We start from the raw sequence: 23,854 nt of genomic DNA, 5'->3' as shown, positions 1-23,854 counted from the left end.
AGCAATCTCTGGACTGGGTGAAGTACCCGGGTTAAGGACCGAATTAATGCTGCAGAGGTTTTTGGCAATGCGTGTGTATGGGTTCGTTCTCACGTGCCACAATCACATTGTAGCGTTCTAGCCACGTAACACAACATGTCTTGCAGACCTAAAGGTGTGTCAATATACATAAAACTGCAGAAAATGCCATAAAATACTCTATGCAATCTTTAAGCATCCCTCTTCAATATAATTGTATTTACAGATTTTTTTATGAATTTATAATAGGTAATGACCCACTGAAGACATTTTTACAATATTTATTAGATTATGAATTTATAAATTCAAGGACTCAGAGGCACATAGTTTAAAAGGCCAAGAACACTGAAACTAATGAAGTCACAGAAATCAGAATATTTATGGACATAATACCAGTAAAAAATAAAAATCACATCCAAACTAAAAGCAACACTTCTTAAGAGTCATCCTTCAAAGTTAGCATAATAAAAAGTTCTCATTTCCCTCAAAGAAAAATAATTCATCCCACCTACCAAGCTAGAAAATCCTATTTACAGTTGTACTTTGATCAGAAGTATCATTAAGTTGTGTAATACAGCCACTTCTATTCTGCCATTAGAATTTAACATTTTTTTTTAAGTATAGTTGTATTTACAAATGCATAAATATTGTAACTCTGATCTTCATTAAGATCTGAATGAAAACAGGTTGTTAAGTCACAATACAAACGTGTTAGTGGAAAAAAGTGTTTGGGGTAGCTGCATATTCAGTATCATTCTCAAAAGAATAGGAAGCCAATACTTCTGATAAAGCTCAAGTTCATCGACTAGACCAGGTCTTTAAGTTACGTTAATGAAGATTAAACCTCTTCTGTGTTAATTCTTTACATTGGTTTCTTCAGTCAACTTTCACCACACTGTAGATTTTGGTTACAAACCAAAAGCAGGCAAAGAATCCAATTGTCCCTAGGGGAAGAAAAAAAAAAAAGGATATATTTTAGGAAACCTTACACAACAGATTATTTTTTATCTACAGTTTATGAATCAGGACTTGATAGAACCTGGTCTTCATAGACATCGACTACTATAACAAAACTATAACAAAAGTATTTAATTTTCACAATCAGAAATGTATAATCTGAGAGACTCATTTTAGGCTGATTTTGGGTTGTGTCATTTCTCTTCCTACCTATTTGTTCTTTGTTGTTGCTCTCATTACTCCCCAGTCTTACCTCTGCATATTGCTCCATTTCACCCTTCTTCAGTGACCAATCACAAACACTTTACCTGATCTGCTTAGCTGGTTGGAATATTGTTATGTTTAATAAACCAACTAGACTGACAGCATCAAAAGAAGTTCACATATCTTAGGTGTATTTTAAGGTCTTGGAGAATTAGAACACTATGTTTATTTCTGCATAAATGAAGTTAATAAAAATTTCAGAACATGGAGCAGTTCCTAGGCAAGTTGTACTTTCTATTGGAAACATGTTACATACCTTAAACACTTTGTGAAATACATTTTCACTGCCTAATGTATAAGCGAACCTGAACTGAAATTTACTGACGAATTTCCCTGATAATTTTAGCTGAAGGAAAACTCCCTTTGAAGCTCCAACCGACAGAAGCTTTTAACAAAAATACTTTTCTGAATGCAAAATAAGTAATGCAGTTGGGCTTCGTTCATCTAACTGTATTGCTTCAAACTGCAGCCTCAGTCAGAATGATACTGGACTTAAAAGCAGCTCAGAACAGCTGTTACAGCAACCTTCACTTCCCACAAAAACTAGGGCAGGAAAAAAGCGTTGGAGATTACAAGAGGTAGTCAGGCAAAAATCAGATAAAGCCATCTTCCAAAAAATCACCTCTATTTAAGATTTGCTAAGAGGCACAACCCAAGATCTGTACTAACTTATTCAGCAAACAGGCTTGTAAGGAACCACGAATGATATCACGGTGATTTTTTTTTTCTTTTCACGCTCGCTAAACTACTGATGTTTAACTGACTCATTTACTATGATACGTAGTTGTGGTCCCAGCTGTGAATCAAAGATTTGTCATGTAGCTCCCGGTATTTTGCCTGCTGAGTCTGATCAATGACCTGGAATGCAGGATGGAAGCAAGTGCCTGAAGCATGTGTTACACTGACATAGCAGCAGGGCACCATCAAAACCCTTCCTGATACTGACGATTTTTAACAGATGAGTAAGCAGCAGCAGCATAGATTTGATACAACAATTATGATTTTCTCTTTTTAGCTTCTTTATCATCCTGACACAGGAAGTCAGTTGCCTTTAGGAGCAGTTTTTGCTAAATTGCTAGTATGGCCTTTCGTTTAAGAATCTGGAGAACTGCCTACCCCTTTAACCTGCCTCTAACGTTTGCTATAAAACCTTATCTCAAGGCATATCAATGAATCTCAGAGAACTGAAAATATCCACCTTTAAACGCAATTAACATGCCACGCTAAATGGACAAAAATATTTTAAATGTTAAGAAATAGGGCCATTCCCTCAAATTATGGGGTAATCTGCTCTTAATCTCATGGGAGGTTGATAAAAAAAATCATTAAGCATACAACGCTTCAAAATTCTAACCCTATGGTTAACTTCGCATATTCTCCCCCAGTTTCAATACAAAAATGAACATTTCTAAGAGCTTAAACATACACAATATAGAAGTTTAGCTTGAGTTAGAAATCATGACCTGCATCTCCACTGTCCCAATTACATACATATTGCTACTACAGGAATCATCTGAAGAGGTCAGAGAGCAAACCGCCTCTTCTTTGCATCCTTGTGAGCCTATCCTGAAAAGGATTCCCCAAATTGACCGGCAGGCACTGCGCAGCCCATTGTTGAGAGTCAATTGAAAGTGAATGTGTGAGCAAAGGAAAAGGGAGCACACTGGACACATCTTAAAGCCTCTAGAAGATGTCATGCGACATGACCGGCTTGACAGAACAAGTGCAGTGAAACATGGAAATTACACATGTAGAAAAAATTACAGGTGTAGAAATGCAGCTAAACCTAAACCAAGCCTCAGCACAGGGAATTCCCCGATTTTGTATGCACACACTCCACAATTATTGCATGCATCCAAAGTAGAGCAGACTGAACAAAGCTCTCAGGGTAAATGCAATTCTGGTTTCAGCCCGAGCTGTTCACTATTATGGCAGACATACCAAGTATCTGCTAGAAAAGCTAGTGAAAAGGAATAACTGATCTTACCCTTACATAAAGCCCGCTTATTTTTTCATGCTCCTTTGTGTTTGCATCACATTTAAAATCATCTACATAGAATCATAAAATCATTTAGGTCAGAAAAGACCTTACAGATCGTCAGGTTCAGCCATCAACCTGAGCTGCTGAGTCCCAGTGCTGAGCCACATCCCTTGGTGTCACATCCACACGTCTCTTAAATATGTCCAGGGATGGGGACTCTACCAAATCCCTGGGCTGCCACTTCCACAATAGTTGAGGCACAGCCTCACCAGTACTGCATACAAGGGGCAATCATTTCTCTAGCCCTGCTGGCCACTCCATTTCTGATGCGGGCCAGGAGCATCAGCATACAGCAGTACACATTTGTTCCTAATTGAACGACCATACAGTCTTAAATTTTAAACACCGATAAGACTTTTAGAAAACCCAGGTCAGAAATAAAGGTTAAGAGAAAGTCAGAGCAAGAAATCAGAGTGAGAAAGGAAGGCAGAATCTCTGATCTATGTGATCAAAATAGCTTGCTAATCAACACACAAAACAAAACTAGAGATGATGTGCAATTTGCAAAACTTATGCAAGCAAGGCCAAAATATGTTAGTCTAGCTTTTTAAGAAGACGCATGGATGTAAAACCACATTTGGAACACAGCTGTTCAAAAAGGTTCTGGGTTTTATAATATTGCATTCCCTACTTTTTAACAAGCAATTACCCAAGAAACACTTAATATATTCCTTTTCATCATCTACGTTCAGTTGACTAGAAACTGCTTCAGTATTTCCTAAGTTGAAGTAGCAAGGTCTCTAAGATTCCTATTTGGTTACTCATAAAATTAGCATTATTCACAAGTGCCAGTTCTCTTTTCCTACTGGACTTCTTTTTCCTTCTCCTCTGTGCTATGTGGAACTGAACAGTCTACTTACAATTACAGTGAGATCTGTATCAAAAGCTCTGAAGGCAAGCCAATTGTGTTCCAAGAGGCCTCAAAACACAGCCTTTATAGCTATATATATAAATCCATATCAAAGCCTTTGGAATCATTAGATTTCTTCATAAATGTGGAGCTTGAAATCACTTAAAGCATAGCTCAGTTCAAAAATCTCAAAAATATTGTTCTGTAGGGTATGCTGGAACAGCATTTAGTATTTTGAAGTACTTCCAGGAATTGGCAGGTGCTACATTTTTGCATGACCTCAGAAGGAGACTTCTTGCATCCTCCAACCCCTCGCTTGGGGTTGGAGGATGCAAGACTGAAGATTCCCTTTTAGGACTGAAGATGACAAAGGGAAGATTTTGTCACCTCAGCTGGCATACTGAAGAGGAAATTGAAGCACAACACTTCAGAAAGGTGCTTTTCCAGAAACGTACAGTAAAGACAGGGTTCTAATAAAACTGTATCAAAAAAATGGTTGAGATCTCCTTCCACTGCCATTTCTTAAATGCAACAGGGGAAAAAAGGTAAAAAGTTGCAGAAGAGAGCAAATAGAAAAAAAAACACAGTATGGTCAATCCTTATTCCTCTTTCTTTCTTCCTCCTACTCCACAAAAGCTGCATTTCTCACTTAAGTGCCACTGCAGCTTCAAACTTGATGTGTTTGAAGTGCTTCTCCAAAGACTTTAAAAAGTCAAAGTTTAATCACACAACTAACATAGAAATGAAAACTGGAGAAATATCTATCAAGTTTAAAGCTTTCATATTTCAAAATCTAAATGTAGGCCACACCTCAACTTAGCAGTCCAGTTTTGCTTCAACCTTATTTCATCTTTCATTAGAATTTGTGATGACAGAGTTGGAGAATGAAACAAAACTAGCTCGACAAAAATCAAAGACTATATATAAATTTGATTCTGTATCAAGATAAGTTTCGCTAAGGCTTCTCCTACACAACGCTAAAGGCAGACTCAACATTTAAAGTCGAGGTTCAATATACTTACCTGTGAAGAGGAAGAAGATCAAAACCATAATCATGGTATAACCAAAATACAAAATGGTGCTAGCTGTTCCTGTGATTTGCAGTTTTGAGAAAAAATAATGTATTGCATATATTAGGAAGTAAACTGCAGTGAAACCACTCGTGAGAAATGAACGCCACTGCCAGTGATAGTCCTAGGTGGGGAGAAAAAAAAGAAGTGAGTAATATTTCATATGCCCCTAGTACACTGACCCTGTTACTGAATGCAAAGCTACAAGTGAACTTGATTCCATTATCACTTTATCCAAAAGCGAGCAGTTTTTAATCTACAGAAAATACTACATTTAAAATCAACACTGCTTTAACTACAAGCACATGCAAAAACTTTGATTGAGGAAAGTTAATGGATGGATGGATCTTCAGAGTACAGGAAGTTAGACCGACAATATCTGACTTAGTGGTACTCAGTGCAGGGTTCTACTTATTTATTTTCAAGCTTTCCCCAAAGTAGCTTGCTTCACTTTCTGAAATTGTGGTTTAAGGACATTTAGTAACTGTATTTATGCTGAATTCTGTAATACTTATTTCCAAATTACAAAAACCTTCAATTATTTGAAGCATCCTTAAAGCAGTATTAAGTATGAATACTGACAAATACTTCTTACCTCTGCACATAGATGGAAGTAACAGAGCAATATTGTTGCCTCAGAACATGTAATAACCAAAATAATGAATACCAGAAACAGGAAGCCAAACATGTAATACATCTGGTGAGACCTATAAAAGAGTTTTCAAAAACAATAAAAGTTTGTGATCAACTCTGTGCTAATATTATTTCTTCCTATGCAGTAATATCACCTTCATCTCACATTTTCCCTTTCTTATCAAGGTATTTAGTTGTGTGGCCCTACACAACTGACTTGCTTTCTAGCTGAAGAACAAGAGCCATCAGCTCAGCCTGAAAACAGCAAGAAAGCCAGCCCAAAGCATCCTCCTGGTGTTTGGGATTTTAGGGAAAGAACTCACTGGATGTAATGAGTGAAATTACAATTCCAATGAAGTCAGCTTGACCTTTTCCGCTGACTTCAGTGGAACTTGGATTTCACCTCACATTTCAATCAAAGGGGCAGAGCTGCAAAATAATAAGGAATGTCAAATGCTTTAGCCATGTGTGCTGGGTAGAGGCACCTGTTCAAGGTTCAGAAGCAGTTTAAAGATACGCAATAACTAAATTGTGCCAGAAGGAAGATGAACTCCTCACAGCTATAAGCTCACTGCAAAATTCACTTACCCTGGGCTAGTTCTTGGTGCTTTATTTTTAACATTTAATAGATTTACTCACTGATGTCTTTTGAGTTTTGTGACATCTTTTTTTTCACCCAGGAGTAGTAATGTTTTCTACGCAACAACAATAAAAAAGCACCCCACACCCTCAAGTCAATTTTAATATGCCTACTCCTCTTGAGTTATACGCCATACATCAGTTTCAAGCCTCTTTCATATCAAGCCAGGGGAAAAACATGAGAAACAAACCTAGCTGTCTGAATACTGTAGGTCAGCTGTAAGCTACTAAGAATATCACAGCCCCTTCTCTACACCCCTCGACAAACACAGGCACTGAACATCTTCTAAACCACAACGTGCTAAAAATAAGTTAACATTTAATTTTTATGGAAACAGTATTCTGGTAAGTCTGTATGCCTCAAAAATCAGTCAACACCTCTTGAAGAAAAGAAGCTTTCACAGAGAAATTACAACCTTTGATGACCGAGAAGGTTCACGTAGGTTGTAGTTAACTTACCAAATACTGTTCAGAATGAAGAACAGCTGTATAAAGATACACCCAAAAGGCAGAATCCCTCCCATGATAATTCCAGGTAATGGTTTTGTATAGAATGACTGCTCAGGAATCTGACGAGGAATTTGATTCGTGCGAACGGGGTGTTCAATAGCCTTCAAATGAAAATACGAGATTGCTGAATAAGTAACAAGTCAAACCACAGCACCACCTTTTTGCTTTCTTCTGAAATGAGTGCTGGCGGAAGTTTTTTTTATTTTGAGTATGCACAGCCCCATCTACCACTACGTTTGCATTTTCTACCAGTCTAGCAAACAACATTTGCAAGGCAAAACAGCTAAAAGGCTTCTTACAGAGAACACTGCAACAGATGTTTTGGACTTCCCTTTTTATGATTTTCTGTGACCTGTGACTTAGCTGGAGATCATTTCTCACTTTTCAACTTGGGAGCGGTGGCAGTGCCGACTCCTGGTTTCTCCTTTTGAAAATCTCTATATGATGCTATTCAGGATTTGCTCCAAGAATCACATTAAGGTAAAATTACATGGTGAGAGAATTCAATCTGGTAATTAAGTCTTAATTTAAGCTACTCGCATAAGTCAACATGGCAGGAAGAAAAAAACCTGAAGGCAGACAGATGCATATTTTGCCATCTTTCCCGTTTCTTAAAGAGTACCATCAAAAGCATCAATAATTTTAGCTCAGTACTTGCTTTCTTGTTTTTATTTTAACAGACTTGTGACCCATTTCACATTGCCTTACAGCTCATCAAATCCTCCTTTGTTCAAGGAACTGTCTCTGTACAATGCAGTTGTTTGTTTTTCTCTGGAATTTTAACCTGGTTATCAGGGGAAAAACAACACTGACTGTGGTTAAGAAAAATGGGCTAACTATAACTGACTTAAAAAGCCTCCTAGCATATTTAAACATTCTCTGAAGAACGACTGTAGTTCTCTGAGAACTAGAGAGATAGAATTCTGGCTTCCTGCATAGGAAAAAACCCCACAGACATGGCTGAACTTTAAGATCTATACGTTTGTGTGGCACAGCAAGCCACTTTTTAAGCAAAAAGGGAACCACCCATTTCAACGTTTAAAGTACCCTCATCTAAGTAAGAGAATTATTCAGTTTAGGAGGAAATCCAAATTAATTCAGTTAGTGTCTGCCAAGAAGCGATAATCATTTACAGAACACTTAGATGAACAGAATTTCACAAGTCTAGCAACTTGATCAGAAAATATCCTTCTGAAATCTCAGCGTTGACTGGGGACAGGAATAAAAAAAACACAGGGGAAAAAACCAAACCCACACAAGTTGCTTTTCTTTATGCTTGGCTGGGTCAACAAAATTTTCTGGTAATGAAAGAAATACTAATTAAAATCAAGAATGCACAGATTGTTTTATCTGGAGCAGTTGTTCACAATCAGTTACAATGATCACTGTAATCACTAATCACTGCAGAGAAACACTCACCAGCTGAATTTCAAAGTCTTGGAATCAGATTAAGTACGTAACACAGTTCTAAAGCAATGGACCAGAACTGGAGCTAACAATACCAACTAGCTTAGGTTCTACCTTAGTTATATTAAAAAAAAAGTCACTGTATAGGCTATATGTATATCAAGAAAAACACTTACATTTTTCTTAAAGCCAAAATAGGCACCAATAAATGTCAATGGTACAGATATGCAAAACCAGAGCGCCAGAATAGCAACCAGAGTACCAAACGGAATAGCTGCTGAAGAGCCTTCTCCCCAGAGAATGAGGTTCATGATAAAGAAATCTGCAAATACAATTCTGAAAAATACAGAACACACTTAAGGCACAGAAATACTCCTTAATATTTGCAGACATTAGCAAAACAATAGCACCGCATTACGATTTTAGTGTAAATCTCTTAAAACTAGGAGACAAAAAGAAACAAAATGAAGAGGTCAAGCTAGCAATTCTTTCATGATCTAGAGGGACTGAACTCCAGCAGGAGCTGACGTTCCAACTAAGCAGTTTCAAATATATGCTTGTCTTAACTACACTTCAGGGTAAGACTGCTTGCTGTGCTTAAGTAGAAAAATTTAACACAGTGGTTATACAGTATATGACACCGTGTAAGACCAACTACAGTGTGGTCAGGAAGATAGCCTAAAGAGTAAAAGATAACAATGCCTGTCTAAAACTTAGTAGTATTACATTGCTCTTTTTCAAAATCAACCTTTTCACATGGTGAGAGTAAATAAAAAGCTGACGTTAAAAAAAATTAAGTATGATATGCCATTAATACAGTCATCTTTGTCAAATGTGCCTTGATATTGTTAAAACCTTCTGGAACAAAAGGACAACATAATAAGATTTGCTTCTACAGCTGAAGCTTGAAAATTAGTTATGCATGTCACAGAAGCAATTTAATTCTTTTAATCGTGGTTATATTCTCAACTTACCCAGGACAAAGGAATGATGTCAGCAGGACATTTGTTTTCCATTTCTCACCTCCAAATGCTGTATTAAAACATTTGACAGTCATCAAAACATGCATTAAGCTCACAACTATTAATTTTCCAGTCCATTTAGATGTTATTTAACTTACAAGTTCTCAAATAATGTGCTATCATGCTCAAATTTCAAATACTAAACTAAATCTTTACTAATAATAAAACTAAATTCCCTCATCTTACTTCTTAATCACAGAGCTTCAAAGCAAAGAAAACACTTAGACCAATGACAGGAGAAGTATCCAAGTAAATAAACTGGGCCTCTGAGCACTTTATCATAAAAGGAAGAAACAGATTTGCAGTATGTTTAAGTCTTTAAAAAAAATGTTCTTAATCATTTCAGGCTTAAGTTTTCTAGCATTTGACTGCAGGTTTTATTAGAAAAAAAGTGAAAAGCAAGCTTTTTTTTTTTTTCTTGAAATAATTCTCATCTAAGAATCTTAAAAGAAAGTTAGGACTAATGCTTACAGGAAGCAGTGATGTTCTCTTAACAGCATTAAGCAATGGTGATACCAGAAGACCAAGGACAGCTTTATTAAAAATCCTTATGAGCTTGTAGTACACTGATAAAAATTCTAGTCAGAGTACTTTAACATGAAAACATCCCACTGGAATTCAGTGAAGCTGACAATTTCATCTGAGCAGTGCCACAATGACACATTTTTTTATTTCAGGAATCAGAAATGATTATAGCTAGAATGATTTTAATTAAGTTTTCATTCCTTCCTAAAATCTTGGTAGAACACGGCACTGGTAATTAATATTAACCATTTATTTTCAGCTCAGGCTCCACTTTTTAAATGCAACGTTGAAAAAAAGTTTAAACCAGATATCTATTTCAGCTGCATTTTTGCTTTACATGTCTTTCAGCACTTTATTTACATACTGTAAGGAAAAACATTTGTGTTCACATGCTTTGTACAGGGCCATAGAGTACGGCCCTCTGTACAGGCCACCATCTGTTGCAACAAGAGCATGTCTGGAGTAGTCACTTAATGTCTTAATAGTTAAACTAAACAGCCAAGCATCAACTAACCTCACACTAAATATAATAGGAGATAGAGCTATTGTTAACAACATCCTCAAAAAGAAACAGGACTCAGTTCACCATTAACAAACTTCAAAATATCCTTCAAAATACAAAATACTCAGCATGATATAAAGAATACCACTACTTTCAACCATGTTTTTGTTCTTAAAGTCTCCTCCCAGTTAAGTCTAATTGGCTTGAAGAGAAGTTCATTACTACATCCCTACCATTGTTGAAAAAGTTCCCTACAAAAATGAAAACCCTTTCCTCAGTGGTTGTTCACACATGAGAATTGTAAAAGCACCAGAAGAAAGTAAAGAGCTCCAATGCCTGCTGCCAGATTCAAATTCAGATATAAATTCTCTCTAGCACTATATGTTCAGTACTAAAATAGTCCAGAAGTTCCAGCTTGCTCAGTCATGAACAGTCTTGTACTTTGAGTAAGGTAATTAAGACAAGATACAGAATGGCATGTAAACCCTAAAATAAACCAGCGGGTACAGGAACAATCTATTTAAGGTTAGTGGGCAGGCCTTGAAATGATAGCTAGCTGAAATGAATTGAGGAAAACAGTATCAACCACCTACTGTCAGGTGCCCTACACCACTGGGTTGCCACAGCTACAGAATCCCTAATAATTCGTCCCCACCTCCAGACCGATAAGCACCCTTCTCCCACAAATGGCACTAACTAAACAGAGGTGGCACAAAATTTAAGGCATGCAAGAACAGAGGTTGACCATTTGGAAAAAAAAAAGTTACCAAACAACATCAACAGCTAAAGCCAAAAGCAAGGTAAGGGTCCCCATCCAAAGGAAAACTAAACTATCAGCAGTAATTAGTATTAGTAAAATTGAATTTGTTCCCAATTCCATAAATACATATCAGCACGAGCAATTCGAGGTCTCTAGGCATCACATCAAGATTGTTTTAACTATGTCAATATTCTGTATGTATTTCCTGTTAAAAGTACATTTCTCCATCTCACCTGAGGGAAATTACAAACCATAGCATAAAACAAGCAAAAAAATCAGTTCTGATAATTTACTTTAAATGAATAATAATAATTTACTTTTAAATGATAATTTACTTTAATGAACTTCAGCTCTGTCATTTTAAATAACTTTTACTTACATTTGTAGAATCTGGCAGCAACATAACCTGCTGGAGTTCCAAGCAGCACCCACAAAACTACAGCACAGGTCATAAGAGCTCCCCGGTTAGCAGGTGACAAAAATCCCAGGCAAGCAAAAACTACAAAGCAGAGATGCACAATTTCAGAAATTAATTACACATTTGACTTAAAGCCAGTATAACACTCAGTGTACGTGGACTTTAAGATAAAAAGTTGTATAACCACTATCAGCTCGGCAATTTTTAATCTTTGACTTTTAAGATTTCTAGACAAAACCATACTGTTATTTTAATAGTAACATGTAACCAGCAGTGAAAAGCTCTCTACTAAGCTAATTCCCCCCAACTTTATTACTTACACAGTGTAACAAAAGTCATTATTAAGATCTGTGTGCCAGAGCCAAGAAAAACAGATAACAGCATTCCTTTTCTTGGGGGCCTGAAAATATCACCATGAACCAGCTTCCAGCCAAATTCTTCCTGAGCATCCTCCTGTTAAGGAAACACACCTATTTTAAGATGCTAGATTGCAAAAAACACTACAAAAGATAGTTATAAAAATACTTTTAGCTGGAAACAACACATATTCCAAATGCATTTTAGGATGCACATTTCGGACTTACGGTGGAATCCATCTGGTTGTATCTTGCAATGTCTTTATGCAGCGTCCTCAGCATAATCATAGCTACCATTCCAGACAGAAAAAGGACAATCACCAAGGAATTCATAATGCTGCATTGGTTGAAAAATAACAGTAAGTCATTATTTAAATTGCAACATAAAAACAGTTCATTAGAGTACAACGAAGACAGGCTTTCTTCTCACCTAAACCACTGAATGTGGGTGTGAGGCATGGATTCCAAAATATAATCCCATCTTGATGCCCACCTTATATTTTTTTCTTCCTTAAAGAAAAAGCACATCAGTTTTAGACCCAACCAGCATCCAACTAAAATTTGAAGTTGATTATCATACAAAACAATCTTAAATATCATGTTCAACTAAAAAAAATGTTGCGCTGATCAGAATACTTCAAAGTATTCTTTATTTTATTTTTTTCCCAGAGAAAAGATGAAAAAAATAGTGCAAATCAACCTGAAAATTACTATTAAATAAACCATAAACAGCAGTGTCAACGAATAAAGATGGCCGGCTGTTTTTCTGACAGGATGTTATTTCAATGTTTTATAACATACAAGAGCAAAAGCACTTTCCAGTACATTTTTTTTCCAGACAACATAGACAGACATGGAAAGAGTGATTCTTTTCAAAACCACATATATATTTTACGGGGTTTGCGAGGAAGTATTGAAAATTGTAAGACATATGCTTAGGTGCCAAGACATTACCAATATTCTAGTTCAAATAGATTCTAAAATACAAGTTTACTATTCTGAAATAATTTTAGCTGTCCAGCTTTAAAACTCTTATTATTAATACAAGTTTATCTTAATAGGTAACTACCACAAAAAAAATTTACCACTCACTTGAAAAGAAACTGAGTACGTGTAAGCAATTTGGACTTCTCCCTGTGCCTTATTACTTATATCCATAGGAACTCCTGAACAGTCAGGGTTGTCTGGATGAGTATGCTTGTAACTGTGGGAAGAAAAAACACAGGAAGAGCGCTGCTTCACTAACAACACTATTAAAGACAGCATTCATTCATCTTACACAAGTATCGGTTTCATACACAACTTTTCTCTTACTTAGCATAAGAACAATGATATATATTGTATATTAATGCCTCGTAACTGTCAGTTCATAAGGAATGTGTCACAAGCAGAGAACGTTCTGACATCTGAACTTTTTAAAACAAACATTGCCTCTTCTGGAAAAGCAACTATAGAATAATACACTCTCTAAAACGGAATAACAATAGTTAAGGAAGTGTGAATACTGCCAAGAACCTCCAAAACACAAGAAGTTACAACAGAATTGCTGACTTCTGCCAAATAGCTAGGTATCAGAAAAAAAAAGTACTTTGGTCACGAAGCTGGACCAACAATGCAACAAGCTCGGTTATATCAAGATGACAAGATGGTAAGAAATAATAAAAACAGACATCAGTTGTGGAAAGGCCACATAGACACGAGAACAACTGACTAGTATACTTGAGAAAACATCGCATTCAAATCCCAACTGCTGAGGACATCAAATGTTGCACTCTAATTACTCCTGCCTCAGGCACTGAAGGCTTATTCTGTCACAAGACAGAACGTTCTCCAGTAGGGAAGGGAAGGCTGCTTTACTTAACGCACACTATTTCCAGCTTTCGTTTTATCTTTTTCCATCCAAATAGGAAATTGTGCACAAAGACCTATGGAACTCAGAACAAGATGACATGAGACTTCATCTATCAACAGGAAAGCTAACCCACACATCACATACCTGAAAGCATTTCTGACACAACTCCAAAACAAAGCAAGTATCTTGGGACAGACCACTGTTTGAGGACAACTTAGTTCTGTATACTAACCTTTTTGGTTCAAGTTTAGCAGCAACAAGTCTTGCTCCCAGAGCTTCATTTTCCACAACGTGGTAATATATTTTTATGTCAACATGATTGAAGATATAAAAGGTATCTTTTTCATGAAATTCTGACTGGAATGATTAAAAACATCAATAAGAAATATGAAAGCTTTAAGCAGAAACTTACAAAAAGAAGTTTTAGATTGCATTCAGATTTCTTGTTATGAAATTCTTTTACAAGATGACTACACAATTCTGGGAAAACAGACAGAAAAATTAATGCTAAGAACTGCATTTTAAGAATAGAACTTCACTTTGGATGACTGAGGAACAGAGGATGTTACATTTTATTCAACTGAAGTAGCAAACTGAATAGAGAGCTGTGCAACAACTTTCATAACCAGAAGTGTTTCATAAACAAACAGCTATTTTAAAACAGTGTGCATTTTCCATAGATTAACCCAAACCTTCTAAGACAAACAACACAAATAATTGCTGTCTGTGACAAAACCGTTTCCATGTTTGAAAAACATGCAAAGATGCACCGCAACCTGCAGCCAAAAAGCTCTGAATAGACATTTCAGGTTATGGGACATACCAGTTTGAAAACTAGCCCGTTAAACAAGCTGTTAAATCAGAAGCCTTACATCTACTGAAGCTCAGCTAGCACTTCTCCAAGGTTCTGTCCCCACCCCTTTCCACAAAAGGCCCTAACTATAAGGCTGGTTTTACAGGTAGTGTTCTTCTACAGTCCTTAAATTACTCCCTCCTTCAGAGACTATTTTCCTTTTTACTAAAAACCAATGTTTAAACAAGGTGAAACAATATTGCCAGACTACTTTTTAGATCATAATTGTGTTTCAAGAAATATATTTATAGAGAGTATTTGAAAACAATTCATTAAGCAGGAAAGGAAACAAAAATAGAAACTGCCAGGATCTTTGGTAAGATCTTTGGTAAGTTCCACGAAGTGGCAAATAAAACCAAAAACCTTCTTTCAGGTTCTCAGTTACCTCTCCATGGAAGAAGTCTGGGGTAATCTGAAGACAGCCTAGATTTCCTAAAGCATTCTTATTTCCATAATGCTTACATTCAGCATTTAGCTGAACCTCTACCAGTTAATCCAAAAGATCTGTCTCTCCCAAGAGAGGCTTAATTCACTCACGATTCTTGCATTCTGCCTTCTTTTATTAGCCCACGTGGTTTTAGGGAAAACGCTGCTTCAAGAAGTATTAATTTCCACTCACCATAGAAATAGGACAGAGAAGAAATGCAAGTTTTTAAATTAGCAAAGAGAGGATACTGAAAAAACAAACTCATGAACATACGTTAATAACACAGGCATCTTTTGGACGGCCATCCTCTGTAATGTAACAGCCAATGGGAAAACCAGGATTGCAGAACCGCTGGCCATCTTCAACATCATAGCACCAGGTCACAGGCATGTTGTCCACAATCCTGGTAATTATACAGTGACATTTCACAACCTTTTAACATACACAGCGTAATGCAAATAAAACCAGATTCATCTAACTTTGCAATATTCATTATTGGAAGACTAACGATAAGATTAACATTTCTTCCAGATTTTAAACCACAGAATCTGGAATCATCAAGTTTCTTCAAGACAGAACACACATGCAAGATGTGCTCACGCACTATTAATTCTCCATCTTTATCATTACTCTTCAATTACAAAACACATTTTTATTTAGACTGTTTAAAGTTTTATTTTGCATTAAAGTATAAGTTTTGGGGTTCTGTTATATATGAATTTCTGACCACTGACCTCAATTGCTGTTCCCCGAGAGCACGTAATATTTAAACTAGATGGTTTACAAAAGCAAAGAACTGTAAGCCACCACACCACTGTGTGGTGCACTGTTTATCTGCTGCATTTATCATTACCTCTTAAGATTTACATTCACATTATCTAAAAGTCCTGAGCCCAGTAGGTTTACAGTGCAGTTTCAATGGAAAGCTTGTAGAACTCCAAACCTCCATGAGGACTTGCAGAAATTCATAGAATAGTTTGGGTTGAAAGAAGCCTTAAAGATCTCCTAGTTCCAACCCCCCTGCCATGGGCAGGGACACCTTCATAGGAGAGGTGCTCCAGCCCTCTGATCGTCCTTGTCTCCCTTCTCTGGGCTTGTTCTAATAGGTCCATGCCCTTCTTATGGTGCTGGCCCCAGAGCTGAATGCAGTGCTCCTTATCCACTGAACAGTCCGTACATCAAATCCACGTCTCTCCAATTTAGAGACAAAGATGTTGCATGGGACCATTACACAATAAATTGTGAGGCAGTAAGATACAAATAGAATCCAACATGCTATGAATAGTACAAATATATAAAAGCAAAGAATTCTTCTAAACAGAGAAAGACACTCATCACGCTTACATCTCCCTTTGTAGAACATAAAATAGTAAAAATGTGTTTGTTATGAATTGTTTTAACTAGCTGAAAGATAAACCCAAAAAGAAAATCAGAGACTTAAAATTCAACAGCTGCCCTTAGAGCATCATTAATTGCTCCAAGATATGTTTTTACAGGCCTATGAGCAAATGATGCACATGAAGGCATGGGACAATGGCTTTTTGTGCATTGCTAAACCAAAAAACAACATCCCACTGAAACTTAACGCTACAAGTTCTTGTAAATTCTATCAAGCTGCTATTCTTTAAAATTAAACATCTCACCATTACAACCATGAGGCTACCCATCTTAACAAATACCTGAGAAAGCCTCATAGGTACTTCTTAATACCTAATAAACCACAGAATTATTACTTCAGGCAACAACAAAGACCTCCTTAAGGAACTACTTAACATAAAGAAGCCTGCATCATCTGTACCATGAGCTAACATTCAGAAATAAATAGTAATACTGACTCATATTGACCCAATGGAAAAAAGTTAAGAAAAGTCCTTCCAAAAACACGATTTGAAGGTTCTCGGATTCCAGTCTCTCGTAGAGCTGTAAACAGCAACAACCAAATCTGATTTTACCATACTACTACAGGGCACAATAAAGATGCTGATGAGGAGCTATTCCGGATGCAGATTCATTACATTTGGTTCTTATTTGGACTCTTACTTCCACAGTGTATGCCAGAGGTGGTTCTTGGTTTTGCTAGCACCTTCATTTCATAAATCAAAAACCAGGTAAAGCATTAACCTATGGCAAACAACTTTGGTTGGGATAAAGGTTTTCCCTTGCATCTTCTGCAAAGACATACTAAGCTGCCTTCAAGCTGCAGTGCTGGAACAAATTGATAATTTAAGAAGCAAATCATTTTTCACAGTTAATCTTCAAATTCAAAATGACGTGAAGAGATTATACACGAGGAGCAAATATGCTCTACAACAGTTCTTACACGTCTCTCAAGAACATCTGGTGATGAACACTGTCAGCCAAGATATCACTCGAGCTGTTGAGTCCAATTCAGCATGTCAATTACTAATCTTATTAAGTGGCCTTTAAAACCTTCGAAGTACTTTGCACCATCTGTGTTCCCCAGGAATTTTATGACACGTGGAAGCCCAATAATAAAACCTCTACTAAATCCTCACTTATGCTACCTTGCCAATCCCCGTACATCATAACCTTATACCACACTCCTGGACTGTGCCACCATTCATCACAAAATCCAGCCACTTCCACTTTGCAGAGCTGTGGTTGAGGGGGGGAATATCATTACCATAACAGACACAAACAGGGATTCTTCACGCCACTGGTTCTGAAGTTCTAGGGCAGAGACCTAGCACTTCTTCCTTTTATTTTTTTGCAATTAAAAGAACCAAGAATCTAAGAACACGGAGTACTCTAAATTTAAAGGGAAGTTTTCCCACTAAAAATGGAACTACATCTTGTTTGAATCAAATCAGCTAGCGTGTTTACATAGACTTTTTAGCCCGTACCACTATGTATATTTGTAAACCAATGTAACCAGCGGGGGAAGAAAACATTCTAAAATAATTTTGTGTGTGATTGGCTTTTACAGTTTTGTAAAAAAAAAAAAAAAAGTTTCAAAGAGTGAAAGGGTCACAGCCCTGGGAAATATTTCGTTTACATGAATTTTCGTTTATACACTACAACACACACAAACTTTAAAGGTTAAGCCTTAGGCCACACCAACATACATCAGTGACATTCAAAGTGATGCAAATATTATAAGCACATGCAATATTTAAAAAGAATATAACCAAATGAAACGTCTTTGAAGCTTCACTGATTTCAGCACTAGACATATACACTCCAAATCAACGCAGAAGTAGCTGCACCTTTCAGAGCTTTTATTTACTCCCTGGGTCACTCACGTAAACACACTGCTGTTATCTGCAAACCACTCTCACCTAATCTATCGACTTCCAACTTCGATAATTTTCAAGAAGTTTCCAAAAAGATTTAATTCAGTGAGCCATCATCTATCCCTCAACATGCCCACCTCAGCTTCCAATAACAGCAGGAAAAGCACTCACTGCCTAGCCAGTGTGGGGGCTGTATTAAACATGAAGAAACTGATTGTGCAATTAGAGACACATTTAATGATGTGTCTCACATCTCACCCGCATTTTTACTAATATAGCCAGAATGTTTTCATCTAATGTCTGGGCAATGTTAGTTACGTTCATGTATTACTTCCAAAGACATGACAAAGTTAACAACTCTGACAATTTAATGCTTCAGTTGTTCCCTCTACACTGGTACCCAAATGCTGCTCTTAGCACAGAACACCACTATACAAATACAGATAGCATGGATGGATGTTCCTAACATCAAGACAGAAGCTGCAGATGAATGTTTCCCAGCTCCTGGATACCAGTGCAGAGCACAGGTAAATCCTAACTGGAAAAGAGCACCAGATTCATCATACACCATGAATGCCCTGCCCCACCCCTTAACATCCATTAGAAAAGAACCTCAACATCCAAGCAGAAACAGAGCCCCAGTGAGTTCCAAGGTAACACAGATCGTATAAAAACATTTGTTACAGAGGGACTGAGAGAACAGAAAAGGACCAAGTGTTTGCGTGTTCCTCGATTTTATCAGATCATCTTAACTGGCCACCTTTCATTTGCATATCCTATAAGAAAGACACACTTTGCCTAAAAAACTTCCTCAGAACTGTTAATCCCATCTCCTGGACACAACACTCCAAAGAGAGTGCAAAGCTCTCGAGGAGAACAAGGGCAACATGGCAACAGAATGGAGGTCTCTCAAGAATTTTCTCAAACTCAGGCAGGATTAACTTTTGCATCTACAGGTACAAAGAAATAGCAGTATTTTACAGTAAGCAGACAGGCAGCATAAAAATCACACAGTCCGTTTGGGAACAGACTTGTTTCCATGAGATAAGCACTCTTTCCTGCTGCTTGCTCTCTTCAAGCAAAAAAGAAACTGATATGAAGGAAACAAACAAAATAACTTTGGCAAAAACAGAAGGGTAACAGGTTAAGTGCAAACACCTACTGCTGAATCTGCATTAATATGCAAATACAAAGCAATAAACTAAATTAATTATCACCTACACAGACTAAGCCATTTATGAATCGATATCAACTTACCAATGATGTTGGTAATTCAGTAGCATACTTTTTTTCAAAAAGTCTAATTTCTGCTTATCTTCTGGCTTTCTGGTATCATATGTCTTTGTACAAACAGGTTTACATGTCTCCTTCTTGTTGAATGTGAACTAAGAAAATTAAATACGTGTCAGCAAACGGATTATTAAAACGGTTGTGTAATTTCAGAATGTAACCAGTTTTCCCACATACATTTATAATTGCCTACACTAATATAAATAAAAACCACATTATCAAGACAACATACATTAGCATTCCAGAGGAGGGTTTCATATTGGCATGTACAAGATCAGAGGAGGGTTTTACAGAAGTACATTGTTAGATCCCTGCACTAAGAGTTACTTGTTATCAAATAATATCTTTTTTTTTTTTCCTGCAACAGTTCAGCAGCCAAGTCACTTGACCTCGCAGCAGCCACACTGTCCCAGGCAGATTCAATGGAGACCTTTCCCTCCTGCAACATGTGCTGGAGAAAATGAGAGTTTCAGACAAGCTATTGCCACTGCTGATTCCTCTGCTACACAGCTGCAGAACGTGCAGACCTCCACAACACATCCGGCCAAAGCTTCACAATGCGAAGCATAAAGCTACAATTCAGTTAAACCGACATACTTCATTATGTGGAATTTCAGATTTTGAAGTTCTTCGAGAACTTTGAGCCCTCACGAAGGGGATCTTCAAGTTTCTGATCTCCTCTGGTTACATTAGAACATAAGCATTACTAAACCCCCCTGTCAGAGAACAAACCCTGTAAGGAGACGGTTCTATCCTCTCTCCAAACAACACTTGACCAAGGTTTTCAGAGGGACGCTTCTTTCCTTCTGCTTGACAGAAATCAAACCTGAGTTAGAAAAAAAAGATGAGGAAATAAAGCATTTGCAGATGCAAATGTTAAAGACCATACAATGCCCCCACATCAACACACTCATCGCAAGGAACTATACAGTTTTCCTTCCAGACAGCAGTTTCTTAATTGAATATACAAAGTGTAAAAACCACAGGCCCCTTTGGGGCATGGGAGATTGTTACAGGGCAGGACAACAAAACAATCACATCTCTGCATCAGCTATTTCAGATCTCTGTTTGTATAAACAGAGTAACACAAAAATTTCCTTGAGTTACAATCTTTACAGGAATTTTAGCCAGGAATTAAGTCTTCACAGAGAGTTTCATGATAGTCGTGAAAGAAAAGCGCACAAGCCAGATTCTTAGGGGCGGGGGGGAAAAAAAGTAAACAGCTGCTTTACAGTAAGTGCCATTAAATAAACAGGTCATTACACATTCATTCATCAAACCTTTTGATAGCTCATCCTCCAACTTTTTTTCCAATCTGATTGCAAATATACCACGTTTGTGTTCATTAAATCACAGATATAACCAGTGCTTGATCTCTTCAATGCTAACAATCCAAGTATTTTTTGAAGCAACGACTTTACATAGTTGTACCAGGCACTGACATGTTTTGTGCACTCACTCCTATGCCATGCACCAAAAAAGCACTTAACAGCTCATTAAGACAATTGATGGTATGGTCACACCTCGTTACCACTTCATTCGTTTGGCTATAGGCAAACATATAGACAGCAGCAATACTTTGATCTATAAAGTGACAACTAATGCAGAAGAGTAAATAAGGATGCGCAAATAAGTATGTAAATAAGTATGTAACGTTAAGTTACTCTAAGCAGTGATTTTCGACCTACAGGAGGGCCTATGAACCCATGCACGACTTCTAGAGAACCTACAAAAAAAACTGGGAAAAAGCAAGAAAAAAAAAATCACATTTATCCCCTTGTTGGAAATTCTAGAAAAGAAAAACAAATGGACATTCCTCACTGGGAAACTACCATATCAAGACACTAATAACACTTGAAGATGAAATAAATTTATCTTGCTGGAAGAACTGACACCTAAAATGGTCTAAAGAGCATAATATACTTACGCAGTATATTCATAGGGAAGGACAGACTCTACGGAGTCAAGCCTGTTCACAAACAGCTCGATGCCAGACTGCAAGAACCAAGATAACCAGTGGTTATATTTCAACAGTTCTGCCATACATACACAGATATCTGTGTTTATACACGACTTGTAAAAGTAAGGTAAACAAAAGCCTCCAGCTGAACACGTAAGATTTGTGCAACTGTATGTCTTGAGATACAGAATCTTGTATAACGAATAATATCTGCTGAGACTGTAAGTTAAACTATCTAAGCATCAAAGAAAAACAAAACAACCATATGACAAAAACACTGTGAGGCTAACGTAAGAATTCTAATTACGAGACATAAAGTTGATCACAGGTGCCAGTGTTTTAGTTTAGCATAGCACACTCAAGCTGTATTAGCCTCAGTGTAATAAAAGGACATGGACAGAAGCATGGGTGAGATCAGTACTTCCCAGTACACAGAGCAGTGCACAATTTTCTTTATGAGTAAACTCAACTAGGGGGATTTAAACAATATATCCAAGTTGATGCATTATCTGAAGTTTAAAAAGAAGCTCTCTCCAGAGAGAAAGCAAGGATATCCACATTTGCCTTCTCATAAAAGATTATCAATAACTCCAACAAATTCTGAGCAAGGACCTGAAATTCAGTCTGCTGTGGTTTCAGACTACCGTTTGTTAGTCTGAAAGGGAGCAAGATCCCACTCTTCCAACTGCGAGCCATCTCTTTTCTCACCTAAATCAACAGGAGAGCTTTTCCTCCTTATGAAAAGTCACCCACATTTAGCCCAAACAAGAAATTTTGGAGAAATAACGTGGAATTGACCACATGCCTCCATAGCTCAGACACTTCAGTCAGGTGCGCTGCATCTGTCCACACGCAAATCAGGAAGCAGTTCCAGGAGAGGTAGGAAGCTCAGAGCTGTTAAGTTGACTCACTAAATAAACACACGTTACTGCTCCTCTTTTCTCTAAGCCATGCCGACTTGCTGCTCACGGTCTCTTATCGTACCTCTGTAAGCTGCTGCAACTCACTAACACTGCAGAAAACCAGCCTGGTAAAAAGTTGGATAGCCTCCTGCCACGTTAATAAGCTCACATAAGGATTTAACAAGAAACACAACCAGAGCAATGCAGAGGAAAACACCACGTTACACTGAGAAAGACAGAAATGAAATTTCACTTCCAGCAGCAAGGAATTAGACTGCCTCTGCTGCTCACGGAACCAAGGCCTTAGATTGCCTACTTGAAATTGCCAGAGAATATTTACTTGAATGCTACGATTTTCCATAAGAAGTTGTATTGGTTTTAAATGGAAAGGTTTTGATAGCAGACAGGCTGCATCCTCTGTGAGCAGAGCCCAGCAGCTGCCCCATGGCAGGTCAGAGCCAGCTCCAGCCGGCTCCAAAGGGAAACACCGCTGGCCAGGAGCAGGTGGATGCGGCCTGGAGGAGGCTGCGGCCCATGGAGAGCCCCCGCAGGAGCAGGCCTGCTCTGGGGACCTAAATCCTCAAGTGGGGGAGAACGTCATGTTATCCCCGACCTGACAATCCTAAGAACTCAGCTAAAGCACGGAAAACAATAAGGCCACTGCAGGAAGCTTAATGTCACCCGCTTATAGGAATGTTATGCTACAGCAACGAGCCGATCGCTCATTCTCCCACCCTCACCAGGCACCCCCCCCTCCCCGCTCACCTTGCACTCCGCCGTCTCCCTGTCGGCCTCGCAGAAGTTGACGGGCGCCAGGCCGGGCAGGTAGAAGGCTGCGGCCAGGGGCGGCGGCGGCAGCGCGGCGGCCGACAGCGCCACGGCGACGAGGAGCGGCCGCAGGGCCATGGCGGGGCGGCCGTTAGGGGCGGTTGGGGGGGGCGAGGCGGCCGTTAGGGGCCGTTAGGGGCCGGGGGGGGGGCGCGAGGCGGGGCGGGTCCCGCGGCACCAACGGGCGGCGGCGGCGGCTCCTCCGGCGTCGCCCCCCGCCCTCCGCGGCCGCCGGCTTCCGGCTTCCTCGCGCCCGCGACACGTCACCCGCACAGCGCCCCGCCGCTTCCGGGCAGCGCGCGGGGCCGCCCACAGCACCGTTACCATGGCAACGCCGGGCACGGGGCGGGGCTGCCGCCTGCCTGGGCGGGGGGGGCACAGGGGGTCCCTTTATTTTATTTTATTTTATTTTATTTTATTTTATTTTATTTTATTTTATTTTATTTTATTTTATTTTATTTTATTTTATTTTATTTTATTTTATTTTATTTTATTTTATTTTATTTTATTTCTTTT

General features: G+C 38.3%; 1 protein-coding gene across 1 annotated transcript; it reads right to left on the bottom strand.

Annotated features, from left to right (window-relative positions):
* Positions 1 to 283: 283 nt before the first annotated feature.
* Positions 284 to 23,605, bottom strand: TM9SF2 (transmembrane 9 superfamily member 2). The gene is made up of 17 exons (XM_068677646.1): positions 23,276 to 23,605; positions 21,576 to 21,643; positions 20,381 to 20,474; positions 19,616 to 19,743; positions 15,378 to 15,507; positions 14,057 to 14,181; positions 13,065 to 13,176; positions 12,403 to 12,482; positions 12,201 to 12,309; positions 11,937 to 12,069; positions 11,578 to 11,697; positions 9,364 to 9,421; positions 8,566 to 8,725; positions 6,932 to 7,083; positions 5,796 to 5,907; positions 5,153 to 5,324; positions 284 to 962 (listed from the first exon to the last, which is right to left on the bottom strand). The coding sequence occupies exons 1-17, from the start codon at positions 23,414 to 23,416 to the stop codon at positions 895 to 897; spliced, it is 1,962 nt and encodes a 653-aa protein (XP_068533747.1). The 5' UTR covers positions 23,417 to 23,605; the 3' UTR covers positions 284 to 894.
* Positions 23,606 to 23,854: the final 249 nt, after the last annotated feature.

Source organism: Anas acuta, chromosome 1 (assembly GCF_963932015.1).
Source record: "Anas acuta chromosome 1, bAnaAcu1.1, whole genome shotgun sequence".
Classification (NCBI taxonomy): Eukaryota; Metazoa; Chordata; class Aves; order Anseriformes; family Anatidae; genus Anas; species Anas acuta.
Note: the sequence above shows the minus strand (reverse complement) of the source record. Positions and strands in the feature narration are given on the sequence as shown.

Excerpts from the sequence above, each read along its gene's own strand:
- TM9SF2 (XM_068677646.1), bottom strand. The coding sequence starts at position 23,416 with ATGGCCCTGCGGCCGCTCCTCGTCGCCGTGGCGCTGTCGGCCGCCGCG. Across the intron at positions 19,744-20,380 it reads TAGAACCGTCTCCTTACAGG|TTCACATTCAACAAGAAGGA; the intron begins GTTTGTTCTCTG and ends TAATTTTCTTAG. Across the intron at positions 963-5,152 it reads GATCTTCTTCCTCTTCACAG|GGACAATTGGATTCTTTGCC; the intron begins GTAAGTATATTG and ends TTCTTCCCCTAG.